A 21,943-nucleotide genomic window follows, 5' to 3' on the forward strand; every position below is an offset into this window, starting at 1 on the left:
ATTGAACCCATCAATCAAGACATGTCGTTCATTTCTGCTGATTTACCAACTTTTCCTTCCTCTCAATAGATAATAGGAAGAATCGCATGACCGAATTCCCAAAGAACGCTGGTATGAAATCACAAGGGAAAAGAAAAAAATCTAATAGGCACATACATAGTCGAGTAAAGAAATGGAAAGAAAAAGAAAAGGAAAAAGAGGACGGTCCCCAATCGGTATAGAAACATAAAAATAGACGATCAGATAAAGAATCAGCGCTTGTCGCCCAGTCCCGGAGGAGGTCCAGGAAGACTTGAGCTCATACCAGGCGGCGCGTAGCCATCCTGTCCCGGTGGTCCGCCTACACCGGGTGTAGGGCTGGGGCTGTATCCAACTGGGCCCTGGCCCGGGGGAGGAATCGGCGGGAAACCGGGAGCGCCAGGGGGTGCTTGGAAGTTCGGGAAACCGCCGGGTGGGGGAGGGAAACCCTGAGCACCGGGGGCATGTTGGGGAGGGGAGGAAGACCTGCGGGAGGGGCGCCGCCGGCTGTGGGGAAGGGAGGGGGGAAGGGAAGGCCTCTTGCTCCGGGGGCTGTTCATGGGACGGGGTTAGTTTTGTAGGATGTTGGGTTGTATGGGGAGGGTGGACGTACGAGGAGGCATGCCCGGTGCGCCACCTGGTCCGCCCGGAAGAGGCATTCCGAACGGGGGTGGGGGGAGTTGTCCTGGACGGACTGTGGAGAGTTAGTTTATGGGTTTGCTGAAGGTGAGGCGTATGTGGTGTGATGGTTGAGACGTACCAGGGAAGCCGAATGGCGGAGGGTAAGCTCCCGGGGGAGCCATTGCAGGGTTCGGGACGGCCTGGCCTTCGGCAGCATAGGACGACGTAATGGAATCAATAACCGATTGGGCCTTTTCTTGTCCGATTTCTGTTTCTCGAGTTAGCACTCTTTCGGGTGGACTGAGAGTGACGAGGCCGCCATACGTTGGTAGTATTCCAGGACGTTTCTCAGGTGGTTACGTCCAGAGTTGTGCGCCTTGCGCACGCTCATGGAGTCGTGCGTGAGGTAGACATCGCAGTAGTCACCTATAGTCAGGCCATTGGTCAGCTGGAGGGTGACTGTGTACATGATGGCTGGATGGAACGATGGAAGGAATTGCATGCGCGGTGGTCCAGTCCGGAGGTGGATGTGGCAGTGGCCAAGGGTGTCCTACAGAAGAGTACTGCGACTGTCAGTGATTTTTGCTCATCAAGAGGTCATGGAATAACTTATATTTGGGCATCTTGATGTTCAGGGAGCAGCTGCTCTTTGCAGGCAAATCAAGCTCGAGTCGGCGGCGCTCAGGTGGCGCGTTGCGCGTGGAAGAGAAAGCTCGGGTTTGGGATGTTCAACGCTGTATTGGCTAGAGATGCAATATTTCTGGGTAACAAGGTTCGATTTGAGAGCAAATGAGCGCGAAAGACCGAGGATGTTAGCGGAAGAGAATGAATGGCGACGGACTGCTGGAGGCGGAGTTCGATGCGATATGAAGGCGGTCAGCCACGGCAGTATACTGGCATGATCGGGTGGCCTCAGGCTCTAATCTGTAGATGCAAGCATCCTATGCCACAGCTATCATGAACTTATACCGGCCTCGTCGTTTCTATTGTATAGTACGCTATAGATACTTTTTGATAAGCTCTACAGATTTTCACCGTGAAGTCCGTTGCTTCCCCTATTGGATGCCGGTGACTTTCGAGCTGGGCACTGCGGCTATTATACGATTGGAAGCAGGGACAGCAAGGATGGTGCTAAATGTTGTGTTAAGGAAAACTAAGGTGCTTAGATCATGCGCAATTAATGTCAGAAACTAATCAATTATTCCATTAGTTGATCAGAGTCGGTGTCTGACTCTTGGTTGTGTTGATTGCGTTGTACAGCGTCAGCATTGGTGTCGATTGTATAAATCTACCGCCGGGTCCTTAGTTTGCGAGGCTTGTCATTCAACCTAGTAGTAAACAACTGTTCGCCATATTGTCTACCCTTCCAGCCCGTGCACTATCTTGTATAATGCGCCTCAGCCATCCGATTGGAGTTTTGACAGGTGACCCAGCTAGTAGTCACTGACCCTTATTCAGTGGGCAACGGTTGGGCTAGGATTGACGTAAATCGTATAAAGTACATATTTTGGGGTATATAAATCCTAAGGTAGGTATTGTAACTGAGTGTCATGTCCATTGCCACGAGGAAGTACAACAATAGAAGATTAAATATCCTCTTGAAGAGGTCAGTAAAGGGCCATAATTTCCGGGCAATATGAGCTACAAAGAGCGGGTTGATCGATATTGATCGATAGATTGCACCACAATCTGCGGCCAATTGATATGGCTAGAAGATAGCGTTTTATCTTTTTCACACCTTTTCTTCGCTTTTTATTTCCCAAGTACAGCGAGCCTAGAGGAGGGGCGATTTCATGACAAGTTTGCCAATGGTCTCATGAAGGGTTGCTTCGGAGTGTGCGACATATCATAGAGCAAGTAAGGGTTCATGTGCTAGCTGTGGAATAGATAGGATGCGGAATTTGTCAGTTATGAGAGATTGCCAATTTAGCAAGGCTTAAGCGAGGGTTTCATTTGGGGAATCAACAATGCATTCTTATGACACCACCTGGAGGGACAGGTTTAAACCGGTAGTGAGTTTGACACCCAACAAGTTGTTGAAGGAACGACGCAAGGACGAACGTGTTGCTAGGAGGTCTGACCATCGTATAGGCAGTCAAAGGCCGTTCAGCAGCCCTTGGTCATGATCTCAACTATGAGCGGAGTGGTTCGTAGCGTAGTAACTAGCAGCTACCTGCTGAGAGGCCGGAAACAAGGGACATTGAGAATCCTGGATTTCGATAAAATGACTGCAATATACGCTGGTCCCGTGGACGACTGTGGCCTTGTTGTTGATCCCTTTACTAATGGCAAGCCAGGAATGCCGGAAATACGAGGAACAGTGTCACAACATTAAGCGTGGTTGGAACAGACGCACACGAGCACCTCATCAGGCGCTGAGTTTCGCGGGGCATGGAAGCTTCCGCAACCTCCAGGCAACAACTTCCGAGGTCAGTGAGGGGAGTGAATGTGCCCGAAGGAAGGGGGAATGTCCAGCTCGGAAAATTGGGGTGCGTCATGACCCGTGTGTGGCAGTCAGCCGGGAGTGATGGGTGATGAAACCTGCATGGCAACTAGTATGCTCCGGGGCGAAAATCCGGGGAAGCCACGACGTGTCCTCGACAGTCGACACGTCTCTACTCTCTAATCCTTCTGCGAGACTTCGACACCAGCCTCGGGACGTTTCCAATGTCCATCGGTTGACAGGGATGGCGGGAATGGCGGCCATTTGCCGGTCCAACCGGCTCGGCTGAAGTGACCAGTCAGGGGTTGACCCCTGACCCCCTGGAGATGCTGGAATGGAATTGCAGTCCGGCAGTGCCTCACTAGCCCCTCAGTAGTTGGTCCTTAGTATCCAGTTCATTTGACTAATATTAGTTTCACTCGGTGGGGGTGGGTTAATAATAATGATGAGCGTTATAGAAAGATTGGCGTGGGAGTGTCTGATTCTGACTCCTCACTCCTGAGTCCTGAGGCAGATGAGGCATTATTTCCGGGCGGCATTTTCCCCCTCTCGATGGTTCCAGATTTTGGGCGTCTGGGGAAGCTGTCCTGCTTGGGTTTAGCGTGGTGGAGGGGGTGGTGGGGATCCTCAGGCACTCCCTCATTTTTCCATTTGGGTCATCCATAATCCCATGACGACGAGGGAGGGAGGCCTCAAAATCCAGTGCTCTGCAAATTCATGGAACTTTGGTGAGCATTACGAGGAAGGACTCCATCCTGCCAGCCCTCAGCCCTCAGCCCTCAGGACTCAGCCGACACGAGGTGGAAATGGGGCCCAACAAGGAAGTTGAGGATGGGGAATGCGGTGAGGGGCTGTCGTTTGATGATCTCCGCTAGCCGTCTCCATCATGAAAAATCTCTGCACTAAAAATGGTCTCGACCGGCAGGCCGGCAAAGTCTTAGTCACTCTAGTCTCACCTGAGGGACTTCCCGTTCTCCATCGAGTCCATACTGGCCCCTCCTGCAGTCTTGACGGTTGACGTTCAATCGTTCATGCACAATGCCATCATCTCCTGTACATGGTAGACTTTCCTGCCTCTGTTGGGCCTGTAGCATCGGGCTCTTTGCCTGGTACCTACTTACTACTTTGCACGTAGACGCCGGCCAGCGTGCCTGATTAGCCGGGAATTATGAACCGGGCCTTGACTGGGCAATGCATTCGCCATCATTCAAGGGCCCCTTCGGTACTGCCGGGGATCAGAGTTTAGCCAGCGAGGACATGGCGTTTCCAATTCAGAATGCACCGCGAATCATGATGCAACGACGCTGCTTCCGATTTCAGCTACTGCTGCGGGGAATAATAATAGTAGTAATAACCTGGCAGTATGGCATAATGTTCCATGCCCATCCGGTTGACCGGTTGACAGTGAAGAAGCCACGAGGCTCGCCTTGGATATTATCGAGGTGTGAACAACGAACTACTTGTGGTGAACGTGTTCGTCTGGCTGGCTGCTGCCTACTAGATACTAGTAGTAAACCTCCAATTGCTAATAGTAGTTTAGTAGTACCTAGTAGGTGTCTGGGACTCCATCCAAGACCAAGGAAATGCGCCTGATGCAGCATGCCATGGCCCCTCCAGGTGTTACTATTGATGGTGAAAGAGGGACCGACAGGATCGTCAAAGCAAAAGCTCCTCACGCAATGTGTTGGCCGATGACGCGTGACCGCCTCAGCAGTTTCCATTACCCCCAGGAAACCACCAGAGCCAGCCCTCGGGCTCATCCGTCGCTGCTGATTGGCTCCGGCGCCAATTTCTGTTACGTTTCGCCACGCCTTGGACTGGCGCGTGCTCGTCAGATGATCGCACAGAAATTCACAAAAGCAGCCACACTGGGCAGGGGCGGTGGCGCCCTGAACAGCCAATCAGAATACCGGATCGGAGGCAGGCGGGCAATGACTGGCTGTGAAAGCGGCACGTTCCCGCCGCCGCCCTAAGAAGAGAGAAAATTTGCAGGGCTGAAAGCAGCGGTGATGATGGAGTAGCGCGCGCATAAAAGCCCAGAATTCACGATTGGGATGGAGCAGCTGGGCAGCTCCACCGGGCCAAGGGTGTGACCCTGGCGCGGTGCCTGGAAAAGGAAACCACGCAAAAGGGCATGGTGCAATCATGAGGCTGGCTGCCGTCACAAAGGGGGCCGACCTGACTCTTCCCCCGGTAACTGTCCAACTATATAACTCCTTCCCCGCTGCGAGGTCTGGTTCCAGGCTATAGATGTGGATTCCATCAGCATCGCGCAGTTTGAGGAGTCATTCACAATTTTAAAAAAAATGAATAGTCAAAAGGAGGAAATTTTCTAGTCTGCTCCTTTTAATAGTCACGCAAGACTACTTTTTTTTGTTCCTCATTGCTCTCTACTACTTGCCTGCCTATCTGCCTACTACTTCTACTACTACCGCCACCACTACCACCACTACTACTTTACAGGCTCTGCCTTGACCTTTGGTCCCTCTTTCCTGTCAAGCTCGTCATCAATTGACCCTGTTGCGTCTACATGTCCATTACGCCATTTTCGCTTACCGGATTGGGCTTCCGTGCTTTGAGTCATTCGGCTTAGACTGTGATTTATATACTTCCCGCATCGCAACTACTTGCACTCCACAATCACAACAACAACAACTACCACCCATCACATCCTTCCACCATGCCAGCATCAATGAATTACCGTGTCGTTGAACCGCACCCGTCGGTCCCCCACACCACCCGTCCAGCTCTGCACACGGCTCGTGGAGGTGCCGGCAATGTCATCAACCTGAGAGGCACCAAGACCACCGACTCTCGAACGGCCACCGGTCCTGCCTCGCTGACGCGTCTGGACTCCAATGTCCCCAGCACCTTCAAGTCCGGCCGTGGTGGCGCTGGCAACGTCCACAGCAGCACCGAGCGCGCCATCTTCAGCTTTGACGAGGAGCTTGAGCGTGATATTCGCCGCGCCGCCCCCGTCTACCATGTCGGCCGTGGTGGAGCCGGCAACATGGTCTTCAGCGACGACTCCTCCAGCAGCCTCAGCCGCAAGTTCTCTGCCAGCAGCAATGGCACCTCGAGCAGCTCCGGTTCCACTCGGGAACGGGCTCTCCGCAGCATCGAGAAGGGCTGGGGCAAGCTCAGGGGCATGGCATAGGTGTGACTAGGGGATTCTCTTCAACCTATTGTGTCCATTGCTGCCTGCCTCCAAGCGTTGCGCTTAGCAGATCATGACTCACGACTCACGACCACCAAAAAAAGTTCTTGATTTCTTCTTTCTTTCAACCAATTCGACATACGAGGATTGTCCCTACTATCTCATCTAAATACGGCTTTAATCATCCTCATCCTCTCGAAACTCAACCACTTCTGACTTGATTTGTGGTGCTACTTCTCCGCCCACTCTCTCCTCATTTTCTTTCTCTTCTACCAATCTTCAACCTCCACATCAAATTCTTTCAACATGATACCCCTTTAGCCATGGTCTCGTCTTTACACGTGGACATTAGCATGGCGTTGACATGGACCTGTCTGCTAGTTCCTTTGTGATTCTCTGGGACAACCAGTGGATCTTGTCTTTTTCCACCGCATGGGATCTCTGCATATCCTTGCTTTCACCACCATAGCAGCTTTTTTTGTGTTGTTGGCTATAGAGCCACGATTTCTCCTGTATGCTACTAGTTATCTGTGAAATCAACCCCAAAACACCACAAACCCCACAAACATAGCGTTCCATTGCCACTGTAATCCCCGTGTTCCACAAACACGTCAGTAAACAATAAACAATCCAAAACTGTTACCTCACCACCAAAGCCCGACGTGACCCTGTAAAAATACAGCACTTCATCCCTGCACCGCATGACGACCCAATGTCGTGACTTGACATCATAATACACCCCAATGACATGACTCACTCACTCACTCACCCCCAGGAAACATGTAAGAGGGTGGGTGGCAGGTATCATCTAAAATAAAACAAACACAATCCAGACAGCTCACGAACCTCCCTCCACCTACACAATTTACTTACAACAATATTCACTTTTAAATAGGTAGTAGGTATCTAGGCCGAACACGTACACGTCCCGATTATTCTCTAAGTTTTGTTTATATCGGGTACGTACGTATGTATGTAAGGGACGTGTAAACAACCAAAACAACAACCGTGTCATTATTTCGAGAGGTAGGATAGTTAAATAAGGAAGAAGGAGATGAACAACGCGCCTAGGGAAAGGGGTTCCTGGGAGGTAGATGGATAGGTATCTATGTAGTAGATAAGTAACGCGCTTTGAGGGGAAGTAGCTAAATACTGTGTAAGATAGATAGGAGGGAGTGGTTTGTTTACTCGGGTTGATTGATGGACGAGCCCGGGCCCAGGTAACAAACCACCTACCCAGGTAGGTAGGGATGGACATTTGCACTGCCATGTGTCTGGCACTTGACTTTTTAATGGTCACTGGCCAGGTTACTGTGACTGTGACTGTTGGGTCTTAGTCAGCTGATCTTCGGTTTCGCGGACTTTTTGTCTCTCTCCACTGTAACTGAGTGGATTTGGGGATATTCTATGTAAGGGGAACGTGGGTAAGTAGGGACTCGTATATTTTCATCTATGCATCCAATATTTACACAAAACTTCCGAGGGTCACACAAGGTCAGCGGGAAAGAAAAAGGAAGGAGAAAAAGCAAATGCAGGGAAATGGAGGTTGTCATGTCTCTTGTCGTCCCTGGAGAGATGGGGCCTGGATTCAGAGAGAATCGGGGTCGATGTGGCTATGGAAATGGTCCGGAGGAACGTAGAAGTAGCAGAAGGTGGGTGAGCTGGGAGGCTGGGCTCATCGGTGATGTGTGCAAATACATAGACAGAGGCTCGCCACCGAGGTCTCTTTCAATGACTTGAAGATGATGTTGTAGTGGGTGTAAAGTCGCGTAGGTGGTTAGATGGGTATTGCAGCTTGAATCGAGGCGAACAGGAAAGAGGGGTATCTATTAAAAGCTGCGGGGTCTGTATGGAACCCTGACAGCTGTCAGGATCGCCATTGACCTCTTTTCTAGTAGCGTGCGTGAGTCTTGCGGAAACGTGTCCTGTCATGGTCCTGAGAGATTCGCAGGTGCGGGAGTGTATACGTCCATCGCGCATGTCCCTGATATTTGGTTTCGTCGTGGGATGCAGCATGTCTAGGCGAATTTCCGGTGGATGATCTCGGGGTCTTCGTGCCATTCGTCTGCGCTTACCCACATCTATTTGGTGCGTCAGTTGAGAGGGCGATTCGTATCTCGGGCAGGGATGACTGGGGAACTTACCTTCCGGAACGTGCTCAATCCAGCAAGGATACCTCCTCCGATCCAGGTCGTGTACTTCCGTTCCGCAGGGGCAGAGATCCGGATCTTCATGTCCTCAACGGCCAGGCGCTTGATCTCGCGCATCAATCGGTCTGGGAAGTTCTTGCACAGCGTTGACCCACCAGACAGGACGATGTTCAGGTAAAGTGACTTCCGCAGATCGAGATCCGTCCGGGTAATGGCATCCTGCACGATCTGATGCACACCGGGGTACTCCAAGCCAATGAGTTCCGGGTCGAAGAGAATCTCCGGGGCACGGTAGCGTTCTTGTCCGATCTGTGATGTCGCCATTAGGGCCACTCGAGCCAGCTAGTAAAGAAACAGACATACCTTGATCTTGTGTCCATCCGGCAACGCGTAATCCACCGACTTCGTCTCTGACTTGTGATAACTGTTCATCCAGTCCTTCTCCTCCCGCTTCGGATCCAACGAAACGTAGCACACCTTCTCCTTGATCATGCGGACGACCTCCTTCTCCGCACTGGTATGAAGCACATGCCCATTCTTCCGCAACAACAATTGAAGCTGCTCTGTCACGTCCCTTCCTGCCACATCGATCCGCCGTATACTGTTGGGGATTGCGAAACCCTCAAACACTGGCACTGCATGGGAGACTCCATCCCCTGAATCAAGGACCACACCCGTTGTCCGACCGGACGCGTACAGCGACAGCACGGCCTGAATGGAAGTGTACAGCGCGGGCACGTTAAAGGTTTCAAACATGATCTGGGCGGCAGCGTCGCGGTTCTTGCGCGGATTGAGCGGCGGTTCGGTGAGGAGCACGGGGTGTTCTTCCGGCAGCGTTTTAAGCTCGTTCTCGTACACGTAGTGCCAGATCTTCTCCATATCATCCCAGTCCGTTACGATGCCATGTTCTAGAGGATAGCGGATTTTGAGCAAGCCGCGCAATTCCTGAGCTCGCTGTCCGATGAAGACGTCGCCTTCGAGACCACCGGCCATCACCCGCGGATGTTTGGGCCGTCCCACGAACGAGGGGAAGTAGCAGGATGGGATCTCCTCACCGGCAAAGCCAGCGCGGATGGTCCCGCTGCCATTGTCGATGACGATGGGGGCGTTGTGAAGGGTGGCCTCTGCCATTGCGTGGGAGAATGTTGGTGTCGGGGAGGAGAGATCGAAGGAGCGGGTGTTTTGTTGTCAAGGGCGAAGGGACGGAGAAGGCCCCGCGGCCTGGTCGGTTGCTGGTGGGTGACGTTGACGTCGAACAAGATCGCAAAGCTTTCTCCGAAGAGTTCTCAAGCTCAGTTGCTAATCTGTCCAGTCGAGAAGCCGAGAAAGCCAGAACGGAGAAGCAACGCAGCGGGTTGGTCTGCGCGTATGTTTTTGGGCCGGGCGACTTCGATGGGACCCAAGCACAGACCACCGCCGGAGCACCGCCTCTGCTATCTGCTATCTGCTATGTACTACGTCTACAGATATAGCTATCTCTTGACGAGCCTTAAATTAATGGGTGCATTGTTGTAGTAGGTAAGTCTAATAGTAGGCGCTTCACCGTTCCATGCGCTGTTATAATCACTAGCAGGTCGTATGACCGTTCCTTCCACTATTATATGGTCGGGTTCAGGGTCCTCGGCCCCGGGGATCTCAAATCCTAGACGATCTCGATGCTCTCGAAGCTTCTGGTCTCACACCATAGTGAAGAATTGAGCATAGACAAGTTGCAGGTCAACCGCCGTCAATGCGCCGCTTCACGCGACTTCACCCCTGAGATCAACAGAGTCTCGAATGCGACTTCAATCTAAGAAGCCTAGCTCGTCAGACATCACGTCCCCCAGCGTTTGTTGGCGCCTCTGGCTTACTCCACACACAGGCGGCCAAGTCAGCATCCGGGTTCGCAGTCCCTCTGCACGGTCTAATGCGCTCGCCATGTCCCTGAGAAAGTCAGTAAATTTGGGCCGTCAGACACTTGGGGCCGGAGAACAGCTTACCGATAGTCGCTCGCGACTACGTATCCCTGCTTCTGGAGTTCCTGTGCCAGTTCTTCCTGGTGATTATCTTTCAAAGTCGGGTTGGGGACAACAACAAGAGGCACGCCCAGTCGCAGGGCCCCAAGGATACTTCCCGATCCTGGACGACGACTATGTCAGCCATTTGAGTCGATGAAGGAGAACGAATCCATTAAGATGGTTGAATTACCTGCATGACTGATAATCAACCCCCCAGTCCGGCCCTCGGGGGGACTGGCCCGAGTCAGGCGCATCTCTGCGTCCAGCCCGGCTTGGTTGAAATCAAAGCCATCAATTTCCAGTCCATGTCGACCCTCACTGGCGGGCGGACATCTGCTTTGGAAGGCGTCCCAGAGAGATTGGCCATCCTTGCCATACTGGATGAGCAAGTGCGTGAATTCCAGTCGCCGCAGTGCCAGCAGGAAGTCATCCTCTAGGATGGAGTGTAGAAGAAGGTGGAAAGAAGCCGTAGCACCGACGGTGATGAAGCATACCTTTACAGCAGCTCCCATTGTGAATCCGGGGTGGGTGAGGGGGTGGTTTAGGGCTTGTTGACAGTGAGTGGTGAAGGGATCATAGCAGCGTGAGTCGGGACCTGGACGATACTACCGACTCGATGATCAACATTGTTGGGAGGTGTGGAGAGAAGGGAGGGGGGGAAGGGAGGGGAGGGGAGGCACGGAGCGAGTGGAAGGAAGGAAAGCCGCCCGAGGAAGCCATCGCCGGCGGTCAGGGCGGCCCTTCCCGAAGCAGTTTAGTGGCACGCGGCTGTTGGGGGAAATGAAAAACATCCGCCGGACTTCATCCACAGCGCATCCCATTCCATCCCAATTCCCCAGACTGCCCCTCCCCAATGGCCTTCCTCGCTCGGTCCTTGGGCCGCTCGGCCTCCTTCCTGGCCCGGAGAGGGCCCCTCATCACCCCAGTCCGCCAATTTTCCGCCACTCCCCTCTCCTTCATGCCCGAAGACCCGACCATCCCTGACCCTCCGAGGGACCCTCGCCCGGAGGACCTGCCCCCGGTGGCTGAATACTCGCCCGATCTATTGTCTAGTGAAGAGCGGGCACGTTATGACATGTTGTCTCCGGAGGAGCGACAGGAATTCGACGAAGAGAACCGCCTTCTTGTCGCAGAATACAACGACCCGCAGAAACGGGCGGCCATGTTTTCGGAGCTCGATCGCGAAGCCATGGACATTGACAAGAGCAACCCCCTTTCGTTCAACAAACGGCGTCTAAAGAATGGTGGACTTTGGGCGGAAGATGAAACGGATGAATTCTGTATCGTCGAAGACGGCGATGAGGATTTCAACGATGACGAAATGACTAGCATGGCGTACGCACAACTTGAAGAACATCGCGACATTCGAGAATACACTCGAATCGCCGCATGGGATATGCCCTTCCTGAGCCGTATGCATCTATCCTATCTGTCTTCTGGTCAACTGATAATGCGGCCTTGCTGATCGTCTTCTCTTCTTTCGTCCCTTAGAGCTCGCCCAACCCTTCACCCTTCCCCACGAATCTCACATCCTCCGCTTCCGTTACACAACATACATGGGTGAGCAGCATCCTGCCGAACCCAAGGTCGTCGTCGAGCTGTCCTCCAAGGACTTGACTCCCAAGTACCTCACCGAAGCCCAGCGCCAGACCTTCCTCAAACTCGTGGGTGTCCGCTACAACCCCCAGACCGATATCGTGCGCATGTCCTGCGAGAAGTTCGCCCTCCGCGCGCAAAACAAGCGCTACCTGGGTGACACCATTAAGGCATTGATCAAGGAGGCCAAGGAGGGTGATGCGTTCACGGACATCCCTCTCGACGTGCGTCACCACAAGCCAAAGGTCACGCGCCGCTTCCCCGAGTCGTGGGCCATGACGCCACAGCGCAAAAAGCAGCTGGAAGCCAGACGTATAGAGAGACTGGCTGAACGGCAGGCGTTTGTGGACGGGAACAAGGTCGTTCTGCATGCGGCGCGGACGCTGCCGTCTCTGAACCCTCCCTTGAAGGCAAAGGCCACGGAAGAGCGGGAGAAGGTCGCCGTGAAACTGGGCGCAAAGGCCCAGAAGAGGAAGCTCCGTTGAAATGAACCACATGATCTCTGGGAGAGAAATGGGTATGTCCATAACTGATGTGTCTGTTTCGAGGGTTTACTGTATTTTCTTGATCCCGTGTAAGCTCAAACAAAACAGGGCGGCGCATATTCGCAAGGTTGTCTTAGACGTTTATTATGTCTCAATGTATTATATCACATTCATCATGATCTTGACACTTACCTAGTTCTTCCCTGATCGTATGTCCAATATCTACAGTACACCGACCACCCATATACTCAACGAGACAAGGGAGCAACATAGTCGCCAAGGATTGATTTCACATTCTGTCATGATTTTCTGATTTACTACTTCCCCATGTGAGAAAAAGAAAAGAAAGATAGATTATAAACACAGCAGCAATTTGCTATAAATATACCCCATACAAGAAAGACAGTTTTAAATAAAAAGACCATAGATCCATAGATAGAAAAGCGAAGTAGCAACTTCGGAAAGAGAACGAACGAGTAATTACAACGAAGAAGCATAAAGAACAGAAGAAGAAGGCAATATTAACAACTTGTTTTCCCCACCAGACCGGCGTTGTCAGCATTGAATAGATGTTTTCTTTAATGTTTTGTTTTCACCAAGGGGTGTATGATGTATGTAATCATACTGGGCCACTAGTCATAGCATTGTTAGCCCTAGAAACAAGAAAGACGGAAGGAAGAAGGAAAGGGAAAGAAGCAATTTCACGATGTTCATCCAACATGGGAGCTCTGGGAAAGAAACACATAGATGGAAAGAAAAGGAATTGAGAAGGAAGTGGGCGAGGAGAGAATCTGAGTATGGACTGGAAAAGGGATTGAACTGGAGGTCAAGTTCTTGACTTGATGATGTCCAGAACGCCCACCCGCCGGACTCATAAGGTCGTGTCGGTAGTTTGATCGATATATTTAATTCATCGCCATGCTGTGTATCATATCGTAACAAGTCATCAAAATCGCAATAGTCTCGTATGTACTCAAAGTCTGTTCGGGCCGCAGTAGATGTCATGGACACCCTTCTCGTAGGGCTAGTCCTTAATCACGGAATTTCGAGTCCGACATGAACGAGTTGTCTTTGGGGGAGGAGCCGTTGGACGACTGCTGGCGACGACCCCTCATGGCACCGATGGCACCAAAACTCGGTCTTCGTCCCCTTGGGTTCACTTGAGTGCGCAGGAAATCGGGGCTGGATTTCGTGGAAAGAGAGCCGGGCTCGATTCGAGGAGAGCATTCGCGAGTAGGAGGCTCGGACGTGTTACCGACAAGGGGTCCGATGATCGGACTGGTAAGACGAGACGCGAGTGAAGCCATGGGAACTGGAGCCGGGACGGTCGAGAGTGCTGGGCCTTGATTCCTATTGAAGCTACCAAAGGCGTCCGTATTGCCGAGTTTAGGGCTAGCAGCATTGGAGCGTGCTTCATATAAACGGCGAGACCTCTGGGCCCTTCTGGAGCGGCCTTGAGGGGGTAGACCGCTGAGCGCGGGGCCAGCCATTGGAGATGCCGAGTTTCCAGCCATAGTACCAGGCATCAAGGATTGAATGTTTCTAAAGAATTCGTTCCCCTGCCCGCTTGGGTTCGCCGCGAACGCAGCGGCCTCTTGGGAACGTGGATAACCCAGGGCGTACATGTTCCCGGATGTAGAGCCCACGGTCGAATAATTAGGGAAGCCCGAGACTGTGTTGTCGAAAGGTGACATGAGATCAAGCCTTTTCGAGCCAGAAGGATGCTTCGCTCCGTGCTTCTGAGAGCCGGGAGCCTTCCTCGACTCGTAAGCAGGCCGGGAAGGACCAGGCAGCGCCAGCGACGACTGCGGCATGGGAAGAGAGGGGCCAGCTGCATCTTGCTTGATCTCGGTTTGGATTTCAGGAATATCTGGCACCCCCTCGATCTGCGGCCGTGTCGGATACTGGAGTTCGGGGAACGCGGCGCTGTCCATCGGGGAGAGGTTTGCGACGTCGGGAAGGGATCGTTGATGATGCCCGTTCAAAAGCAGGCTCGGAATATTATATTTTTCGCGATACCACCGAGGAATATCGCGCAGGCCAAGCATATCCAACGTCTGCAGATCTAGGGGCATGATGTGGCGATAAATGCAACCTATCGTGCCGTTAGTGATCCCATCCTCCAGCCCGCCACACGCACCCGTCGACTTGCCTTGCTGGATGTAATCGCACTCTCCATGCCGGATCCAGTACGAACAAAAGATCTTCTTGGGGTTGATCTGAGGGCCCTGGGGTAGGGTCAGCCATGCTCAGTTCCTTATCGTAGAGTCCTTGCAAGGTTACATATTGAGTAACACATACCTGCTTGGAACCACCATTACCACCATTACCACCATTAGCACCATTGCCACCAGCACCATTACCACCAGCACCACCGCTCGAACCCACCCACGAAGAGTCCGTGTCAAGCAGGCCATGTAGGAGGCCATGTTGGTGCAAAGTGGCCATGGCCAGACGCAATGAATCAGGGAGGCTTTCGTCCCTGAGGAGCCGGACAACCATGGCCTGCTGATCGGAATCCTGAGGGGGGCGGCTGGAACGCGGAGCGTAACCAGAACAGTCGACCACATAAGTACGAGATCTCCTAGGGGCCACCGTTCCAAGGCTCGTCATCCCCCGGGTTTGGTCGGGCTGCAGAGTCCGAGGGACCCCGCGGATCGAAATCTGTGTAGGGAGCTCATCGACCGCGATGAGCGGAGTAGAAACGCCATCCGGCCGGGTGCAGAAATGCTGGGGTTTGATAGGGGACGACATTCTAAAAGAAACAGGGATACCAGGTAAGGTGGTCAGGGATCTGGGAGCTGGGGGGAGGGAGTTCGGAAATGATAATAGTGTGAAGTGAAACGAATGTAGAGAGATGCCACCAGGGAAGAAGGCAAGAGGCGAGAAAGGAAGATGGGAGAGGGCAGGAGGAGGGCGAAGAAGACAAAGAAGAATGTTCAAGTAAGATGGCAGAAACCCAGCAAGTCGTGGGTTTCAGAGGGGTGGTGAATTGCCGGCGTGCATGGGCAAGAAAGATAGTGTTGACATTCACTCACGCTGGCAGCAGGGGTTTGCGCATGACACAAGAACTTTGTTTCTGCGAGGCCAGGTGGGCGCCGGGCGAGACCGCGGGTCAAGGCTCAAACAATACGGGTCTAGCTTCTACAATGGCTGTGGCCAGCAGGAAGAGAATGACGAGCATGGTGGGATGCTAAAATCGGTGGCTCAGAGATGCCCTCGGAGACTTTCCTTGCAAGACAGAGGAGAGAGCCGCTAGAACGGTGGCCTGCCATCCAAAAGGGAAGAAAAAGGGCTGCACAACAGACATCCCAGATGGGCGTCAAGAAGAGAGCCCCCCTTCATCAGACCAAAGAGACCGGACCCAGTCCTGGCTCAATGCCGTGAGTGTTTGTCCGATGATGTTGGTCAGTACAACCGTCTTGCCCGGATGGCTGCAGGCCTCCCTTCTCGGGCACACGGGCTGCCTCTATCTTTATTTTGTTTTTTTCCCCTTCTCCCATCAGCGTGGTTGGGGCGCAGTGACGCATTTTTTTTTCCAAGTTTGAAGGATTTGCCAGCAGCCATCACTGCAATTTCTTTTCTGCCACTTCCCTGTCCCTGTCCGCAGCGGAACCCCCTTCTCTCTGGGATCACAAGACCGATGATATTGGGGGGCGGTTGGTCTGCTTGCAGAGAGCCGTCAGAAGCTTCGGGTGCGATCTGCAGTTCCTATGTCTTGGAACAATTCTCTCGATTGCCCTTGAATCCAAGCCCTGACGGACGATAAAAACGTGGCGGGAGAAACGGCTATACTGGCCGTTGGTGTTGGGGTGACACAAGGTTCACCCGTCCAGCAAATCAGCAGCAAACGGCCTCCCACCAAGAAATCCGCGATTAGTCCCAGGAGAGATGGTGTGGCCCCCCCATGACCCTACCAGCGGTGATGAGGACGTTGCACTGAGGCTGTCGCGCTGTCGGGTGGGAAGCAAAGCTGGCAGCTTTGGCACGTCGGTGAGCTAGCCACTGCACTCCTTTCCCCAGAAGAAAGACGGCCCGGACTCTCAGTGTCTGTCTCTAGAGATTTCGGCCGGTGGTAGGATGGACTATGAAGGTATCGTTGCCTGGCGGAGGGCATGCAAATGCAACGCAACGGCAAGAGAGAGAAGAGAGAAAAAAAAGATAGAAGGTTACAAACATAGATAAACAAAAAAAAGGCCAAACCAACCAGAAAGACGGCCATGTGACTAGCGCCTTCCTCGCCTGGAATTTCGAGGGGATCCTTCCACTTCTGGCGGTTTCCCCTGAAGTCTAATAAGTTTATGTACATCTCGTAGCCTATGAGTACCTGATACTTCCGCCGTGGACCCGTGACCTGTAGCGCCAATCCAAATACCTTATTCCGGAAACAGTTTAGAGCCCGTGGCTAGACTGGCCGGTTCTCAAAAGGAGGAGGCTGAAGGGGTCGCGGGGGATTGAGGGGCACCGACAATGGGGGTTGTTGTGGTTCTTGTTGTGGTGGTTGTTGAAAAGCCGGCTGCGGGCCATCATCCGTTGTGAGATCGACCACCGGCGAGTCCGTCGCAACGGCACTAGTGGGGGCGCCATGATTTGTGAGACTTGATGCAGCCTTAGTGGCCAGCCGTCTCTTACGCTGTGCAAGATCACTACGGATGCCACCCAAGTATCTCTTAGCCAGTTGCACGGTTTCGGGGTCCTCCTTGCTCTGCTTCAGCGCCTGGAGCATTAGGTGGATTTGAGCCTCCGATCGCAAATGGGGGCATGTCCGCGAATATCCATAGTGGGCGAGCCCACACAACGGACAGTGCTCGACCCCGGCCATTTTCAGGCGACAATGTCCGACCGGGTGGACCTGGTTGCATGCGATGCAGGGTGGCCCTTGATAGGGACTGGCCTCTACACTGCCATCCATCGGCGGGGGCAAGCTCTGCGGGGGCACGCGGTGGAAATGACGTACTATGGCTATTGTCAGCCTCTCATCGGAGGACCTCTCTCAGACATGCAAGGGCACTCACCTTTAGACCTCTTGGCCACCTGTTCCATCTCTTCGGGGTCTAGATCGGGCGCGGAATCAGACTCCGAAACCGCTGCCTCATCTGCTCTGAACTCCACGTCGCTCTCCGCCTGAGCATCAGAGCGGTCTTTGACAGGCGATAACTCCATTAGTGCATCATTGGCATAGTCCACAGCCGTCCGTTTGCGCTTTCCCCGACCAAGGGTTTCGGCTTTTCGTCGGGCTTCCTCGGCGGCTGCCTGTTCTCGCTCTCGTAGGATCTTTTCCCAAACGTCTGCACTCGGGGCAGGCTCTTCCTCTACATTCTGCAGTTGATCCTCAAGGTTCTGGTTGTCATTAGCCCAAACTCGAGCAAAACTGAACTGAGACTCGTGGCTGTTCTCATCAGATGTTCTAGCCTGCTCGGCTTGACTGCGGTCAAGAAGCTTATCAACCGATTCGGAATCATAGCGCACATCGCCAGAGTCATCGTCGTCAAACAAGGCCTGGGCCCCGTGCCGTAGAATAGTCTCGAGGTCCCGCCCGTCGTCTTCCTCTGAAATCATTCGATCGATCAAAACATGGTCCAGGACCATCTTCTTTTTGCCAATCTGCATGATTTTCTCCTCGGCACTCCCTCGGGTCATGAGTTGAAAGACAAGGACCTTGTTCTTTTGTCCGATACGATGAGCACGGGACAATGCCTGCATGTCCTGGTGTGGATTGAAATCCGGGTCCATGATAATGACTGTATCTGCGGTAGCTAGATTGATCCCCACGCCACCCGATCGAGTGGACAGGAGAAACGCAAAGTACGGCGAGTCTTGCGCGTTGTATGCTTCAATTGTTTTCTGCTTCTCGAGCGATGTCATTCGCCCATCAAGGCGAAGATACATCAACCCAAGACCTTCCAGAAAGTCTTCAACAATGTCCAGATTCTCAAGGAATTGGCTAAAGATCAAAACCCTGTGACCGCGTACTTTGAGTTTTGGTAGCATTAGCTCTAGAAGCTGAAACTTACCAGCTGCATCCACCAAATGCCGGTGCGATGCAGCCGTGTTGGCCGTTTTCTCTTCGATGGCCCTGCTGTAAACAAAAGGATGGCACAGGCATTTTCGCAATTGCATTAGAATATTGTTCAGATTATGCTTTTCTGTTTGTTTCAATGTTTGCTTGCCTTTTTTCCGCTGGAAGATGGCTTTGATCAGTTGCGGATTCTTGGCCAGTATCGATTTGTAGAGCTTCTTCTGCACCACAGACATCGAAACGGGGACGATGATCTGAGCAACTGGAGGGAGGAATGTGAGAACCTGAGCTTTGGTCCGTCTCAGGAAAAACGGGCGGATCATTTCATGCAACTCCAAGATGTTCTCCTGGGAGAGATTTCCATACTCGTTTTCTAGATCATCTGCCTTTTTGGATGGATCACAGAATTGCAGGAGATTAAACAGCTCTCTTATATTATTCTGAAGAGGCGTGCCGGTCAATAGAATCTTAAAAGGGAACTTGATCCGTGACAAGGCATCATAGAGTTGGCTCTTGTCGTTCTTCAGCCGTTGTCCCTCGTCCACGATAAGACCAGCCCAGGGAACTTTCGACAGCACTTTCCGGGATGCATCATCAACCAACGTTTCATAAGAAGCCACCACGACGTGACACCGAAGGTTAGGGTCATCATCAGCAAACATCTCATAATCCTGAGCAAGCTTCCGGGAGAGTGCAGATCCATAGTATGTGACTACCCGCATTGAGGGAACCCATGACTTGATCTCCTTGCGCCAGTTCGGGCACGTGGAGTTCGGTACCACGACAAGGAAGGGCCAGCATTTATGGTATTGGATAAGAGTCGCAAAAAAGCCAATGACCTGGATGGTCTTGCCAAGACCCATTTCATCAGCCAATATGGCGTTCTGCTGTTTGAACCACATGTAATAGAGCCAATCCACTCCATCCTTCTGATAATCCATAATCTCCCCACCACTCATCGTTTCGGGCTGGCCCTTTTTGACAACATTGGAGCTAAAATTCTGCTTCCTGACGTGGGCAATACGTCTTCTTAGATTCTCTTGGTTTGGTATGTGGGTATATTCCCGTTTGACCCAGTCTTCAAACGCAGCTTTGAAGCTTTCCCACCTTTCAGGGTTGCTGCGATCAGGGGGCGTATCCCAGGCGACATCCTCATATGGTAAACCTTTGAATTTAACATACATCTCGGCCACATCATCCACCCGCGCAGCATCTGCTTCGAAGGTCCGCTTATTACCAGTATCGGGTGATGTGCCAGAAAACCTGACATCGAAGACAATATCCACCAGCAAGAAGTCATCCGGGATCGCTTCCTCGGTGGTCATACGCGGTTCGAGGCTTTTATCAGACCTCAAAAAGGCCCGGCGCATATGATGGTTCACAAACCCCCAAACCCAGCTGCCCGGCATCCAGGTGGTATGGTTGTACGATTTGTTTTTCCACTTAATGAGGTATTCCTTATCTGCCTCCTTGGCAGCATCCGATTTAGGGTCAACTGGGCGCCATGCGACTATCGCACCGACCTCTCCAGGTGCCGACGAACAACACTGACACTGCCAGGTCATATGCGTGATTTCGGACAGGTGATCGAAGTGAAAGGCTCTGTGGCATGTAGTGCAGCGGAAAAATACATTGTCCACATCATTAACGCGTGACATATCATAAGGCGTGATAGGATCTTTGCCTCCATTTTGTTGCCGGAGCTGTTGTTCTTGTTTGGGTGTTAGACGTTCTTTGATTGGCTTGGACATATTTCCCTTGATATTGCAAATAGAGCAGCGGCCTTGGTGCGGACTGGATGGGTCCTTTGTGTGCGAAACCCCCAGACAGCGCCGACATTGCAGAAGAAAGAGCTCTTCTCCTACTTTGGTAACGAGATGTTCTCGCGCAGACCGTGGACCTAAACATGCTTGGTGATAAGCACTCGTGCACCCTTGGCAAAACACCAGAGGCCCTTTTGCATAATCGTCTCCAATGATATGACAGACTTCGCACGCATTCCGGTGACGTTGGCGAAATGAGTCATGCTCTGGGATCTTGCGAAAGACTTCCTTGGCTCCAAAAAACTTCTGCATCCTAGGAGTATCCTCGTTCTCAGAGATGTCATCCTCGTTTCTTTCGCGCAGATTTCTTCTCACAGCCTTCCTTGTCCTAGTGGAAAATCGTGTGCCCTTAGGTGCACTATAGTCGCTTTCCTCATCAGACTCCGACATGATCGTGCGCATATTATTTGTGCGGCGTCGTAGTACCCGACGTCCTTTAGAGGTAGCCCCCGCTGAAGCAATTATATCCTCGCTTGAAGGCGTCCCCCTCTTTCTCCTGCGACGCTTATCGTCATCACTGCTAATGCCCTCAAAGAATGCCGTAAAACCAGATCGGCGACCACGTGTAGCCCGTTGGGAACGCCTCATATTGGGAGCATATGAATCAGAGGAGGATTGCTCTCCTGAAGAGCTACCCGAGAGGGATCGAGAGGAGACGTAGTGATCCGGTCCGTAGTTAAGGAAATTAGAAAGAGCTTCGGGTCCGTTCTGGAGAGACTGAAGATGCGCGAAGGACATCTGGAGAGAGAATAGAGTCAGCAAGGTGAGGGCCAAATAAGAGTCAGTGAACGCAAAGAAACCCCCACCAGTTCTGTCTCGCCACTCTGAAGCCTCACTTGATAGCTCAGCCCAGCATCTGCCTCAGATGTTTCGCTAATGACATAGCGGACATCGAAATGGCCGGGTAGAAACTCATATTCAGAGAGATGGCTTGCTGTGACTCCTGGTATTTCAACCACCAGTGGCTCGGGTTTAGGTTGTTCGGGTTGTTCTGGGCGACTGGTGGGATTATTGAACTTGGCGAAAAGTTCCATGACCAAATCATTTTCGTTGTCCGAGTGAGACCTTTCGCCCTCTCCGGACACAGCCTGACCAGTTTCCATGATCCTTTGAGTCGGACAAATATAGCGGTATGAAGATTAAGATGAAAAAAAAGTATAGATTGGCGCACAGAAGGCCGCCCGAACAATGCGATAGCACACAGATGGTAGTACAGATGAAACCAGAAGACAACAAGACCGAGGATGTGTTTGATTAGAGCAAAAGATTGGAAGGGACGCGCCTCATAAAAGCGATATACGCGGAAGCATGATTGCACCCCCGAATTCCCAACAGGGTGATATTGAGGTCCTTCCAGCCGGACGCGTTTCTCCGACAAACGCGAAATCCAGAGCGGAACAACAATGATACGTTTATCTTATCGGCCGCTCCGGGCGGTGAGGTTTTAAGGCCGATAAGACGAGTATGATTGGCTCATGGAAGGGGTTTGGCGTCTTCATCCATAAGCTTCATTGTAATTCCCTCACGCCCCCTTCAAGTATCCCTTTGAATCTCGGTGGCAGGGGCTTTAGGCCGTGGTGGTCTAAATAAAGGAGTATACATGAGCCTAAAACAGCCTCTCACGGATTTCGAGA

At 52.3% G+C, this 21,943-nt stretch overlaps 7 protein-coding genes across 7 annotated transcripts; 2 read left to right on the plus strand and 5 right to left on the minus strand.

The window, feature by feature from the left end:
• Nucleotides 1–340: 340 nt before the first annotated feature.
• Nucleotides 341–1,108, minus strand: BO94DRAFT_581559 (putative U1 snRNP complex component Yhc1; the record flags this gene model as incomplete). Its single annotated transcript, XM_025615414.1, has 4 exons — nucleotides 341–570; nucleotides 632–712; nucleotides 779–907; nucleotides 964–1,108. 4 exons carry the CDS (start codon nucleotides 1,106–1,108, stop codon nucleotides 341–343), a joined length of 585 nt encoding a protein of 194 aa, XP_025471981.1.
• Nucleotides 1,109–5,762: 4,654 nt separating this feature from the next.
• Nucleotides 5,763–6,239, plus strand: BO94DRAFT_456447 (DUF3602 domain-containing protein; the record flags this gene model as incomplete). The annotated part of the gene is made up of 1 exon (XM_025607702.1): nucleotides 5,763–6,239. The coding sequence occupies one exon, from the start codon at nucleotides 5,763–5,765 to the stop codon at nucleotides 6,237–6,239; it is 477 nt and encodes a 158-aa protein (XP_025471982.1).
• A 1,879-nt stretch (nucleotides 6,240–8,118) lies between these two features.
• On the minus strand, nucleotides 8,119–9,600 carry BO94DRAFT_221756 (actin-related protein ArpA). Its single transcript, XM_025606226.1, has 3 exons — nucleotides 8,753–9,600; nucleotides 8,384–8,698; nucleotides 8,119–8,320 (listed from the first exon to the last, which is right to left on the minus strand). The coding sequence occupies exons 1-3, from the start codon at nucleotides 9,518–9,520 to the stop codon at nucleotides 8,258–8,260; spliced, it is 1,146 nt and encodes a 381-aa protein (XP_025471983.1). The 5' UTR covers nucleotides 9,521–9,600; the 3' UTR covers nucleotides 8,119–8,257.
• Nucleotides 9,601–9,870: 270 nt separating this feature from the next.
• alg13 (N-acetylglucosaminyldiphosphodolichol N-acetylglucosaminyltransferase catalytic subunit ALG13) lies at nucleotides 9,871–11,053 on the minus strand. Its single transcript, XM_025608938.1, has 3 exons — nucleotides 10,577–11,053; nucleotides 10,369–10,507; nucleotides 9,871–10,312 (listed from the first exon to the last, which is right to left on the minus strand). The coding sequence occupies exons 1-3, from the start codon at nucleotides 10,896–10,898 to the stop codon at nucleotides 10,174–10,176; spliced, it is 600 nt and encodes a 199-aa protein (XP_025471984.1). The 5' UTR covers nucleotides 10,899–11,053; the 3' UTR covers nucleotides 9,871–10,173.
• Nucleotides 11,054–11,206: 153 nt separating this feature from the next.
• BO94DRAFT_531142 (mitochondrial 37S ribosomal protein mS35) lies at nucleotides 11,207–12,827 on the plus strand. Its single transcript, XM_025610834.1, has 2 exons — nucleotides 11,207–11,798; nucleotides 11,878–12,827. Exons 1-2 carry the CDS (start codon nucleotides 11,240–11,242, stop codon nucleotides 12,465–12,467), a joined length of 1,149 nt encoding a protein of 382 aa, XP_025471985.1. The 5' UTR covers nucleotides 11,207–11,239; the 3' UTR covers nucleotides 12,468–12,827.
• A 671-nt stretch (nucleotides 12,828–13,498) lies between these two features.
• Nucleotides 13,499–15,363, minus strand: BO94DRAFT_620699 (uncharacterized protein; the record flags this gene model as incomplete). The annotated part of the gene is made up of 3 exons (XM_025616948.1): nucleotides 14,769–15,363; nucleotides 14,608–14,695; nucleotides 13,499–14,562 (listed from the first exon to the last, which is right to left on the minus strand). The coding sequence occupies exons 1-3, from the start codon at nucleotides 15,219–15,221 to the stop codon at nucleotides 13,499–13,501; spliced, it is 1,605 nt and encodes a 534-aa protein (XP_025471986.1). The 5' UTR covers nucleotides 15,222–15,363.
• Nucleotides 15,364–16,657: 1,294 nt separating this feature from the next.
• On the minus strand, nucleotides 16,658–21,412 carry BO94DRAFT_620700 (putative chromatin remodeling complex subunit (Chd3); the record flags this gene model as incomplete). Its single annotated transcript, XM_025616949.1, has 3 exons — nucleotides 16,658–17,423; nucleotides 17,483–21,047; nucleotides 21,116–21,412. 3 exons carry the CDS (start codon nucleotides 21,410–21,412, stop codon nucleotides 16,873–16,875), a joined length of 4,413 nt encoding a protein of 1,470 aa, XP_025471987.1. The 3' UTR covers nucleotides 16,658–16,872.
• Nucleotides 21,413–21,943: the final 531 nt, after the last annotated feature.

The sequence above is a fragment of the Aspergillus sclerotioniger genome (assembly GCF_003184525.1).
Source record: "Aspergillus sclerotioniger CBS 115572 chromosome Unknown BO94scaffold_3, whole genome shotgun sequence".
Classification (NCBI taxonomy): Eukaryota; Fungi; Ascomycota; class Eurotiomycetes; order Eurotiales; family Aspergillaceae; genus Aspergillus; species Aspergillus sclerotioniger.

What these genes read in the sequence shown, in the direction of transcription:
- BO94DRAFT_221756 (XM_025606226.1), bottom strand. Translation starts at nt 9,520, where the DNA reads ATGGCAGAGGCCACCCTTCACAACGCCCCCATCGTCATCGACAATGGC. An exon ending in CGGATGGACACAAGATCAAG is followed by an intron (nt 8,699 to 8,752) that starts GTATGTCTGTTT and finishes GCGACATCACAG; the next exon opens with ATCGGACAAGAACGCTACCG. An exon ending in GATTGAGCACGTTCCGGAAG is followed by an intron (nt 8,321 to 8,383) that starts GTAAGTTCCCCA and finishes CGCACCAAATAG; the next exon opens with ATGTGGGTAAGCGCAGACGA.
- alg13 (XM_025608938.1), bottom strand. Translation starts at nt 10,898, where the DNA reads ATGGGAGCTGCTGTAAAGGTATGCTTCATCACCGTCGGTGCTACGGCT. An exon ending in GTTGATTATCAGTCATGCAG is followed by an intron (nt 10,508 to 10,576) that starts GTAATTCAACCA and finishes GTCGTCGTCCAG; the next exon opens with GATCGGGAAGTATCCTTGGG. An exon ending in GTAGTCGCGAGCGACTATCG is followed by an intron (nt 10,313 to 10,368) that starts GTAAGCTGTTCT and finishes TGACTTTCTCAG; the next exon opens with GGACATGGCGAGCGCATTAG.
- BO94DRAFT_531142 (XM_025610834.1), top strand. Translation starts at nt 11,240, where the DNA reads ATGGCCTTCCTCGCTCGGTCCTTGGGCCGCTCGGCCTCCTTCCTGGCC. An exon ending in GGATATGCCCTTCCTGAGCC is followed by an intron (nt 11,799 to 11,877) that starts GTATGCATCTAT and finishes TTCGTCCCTTAG; the next exon opens with AGCTCGCCCAACCCTTCACC.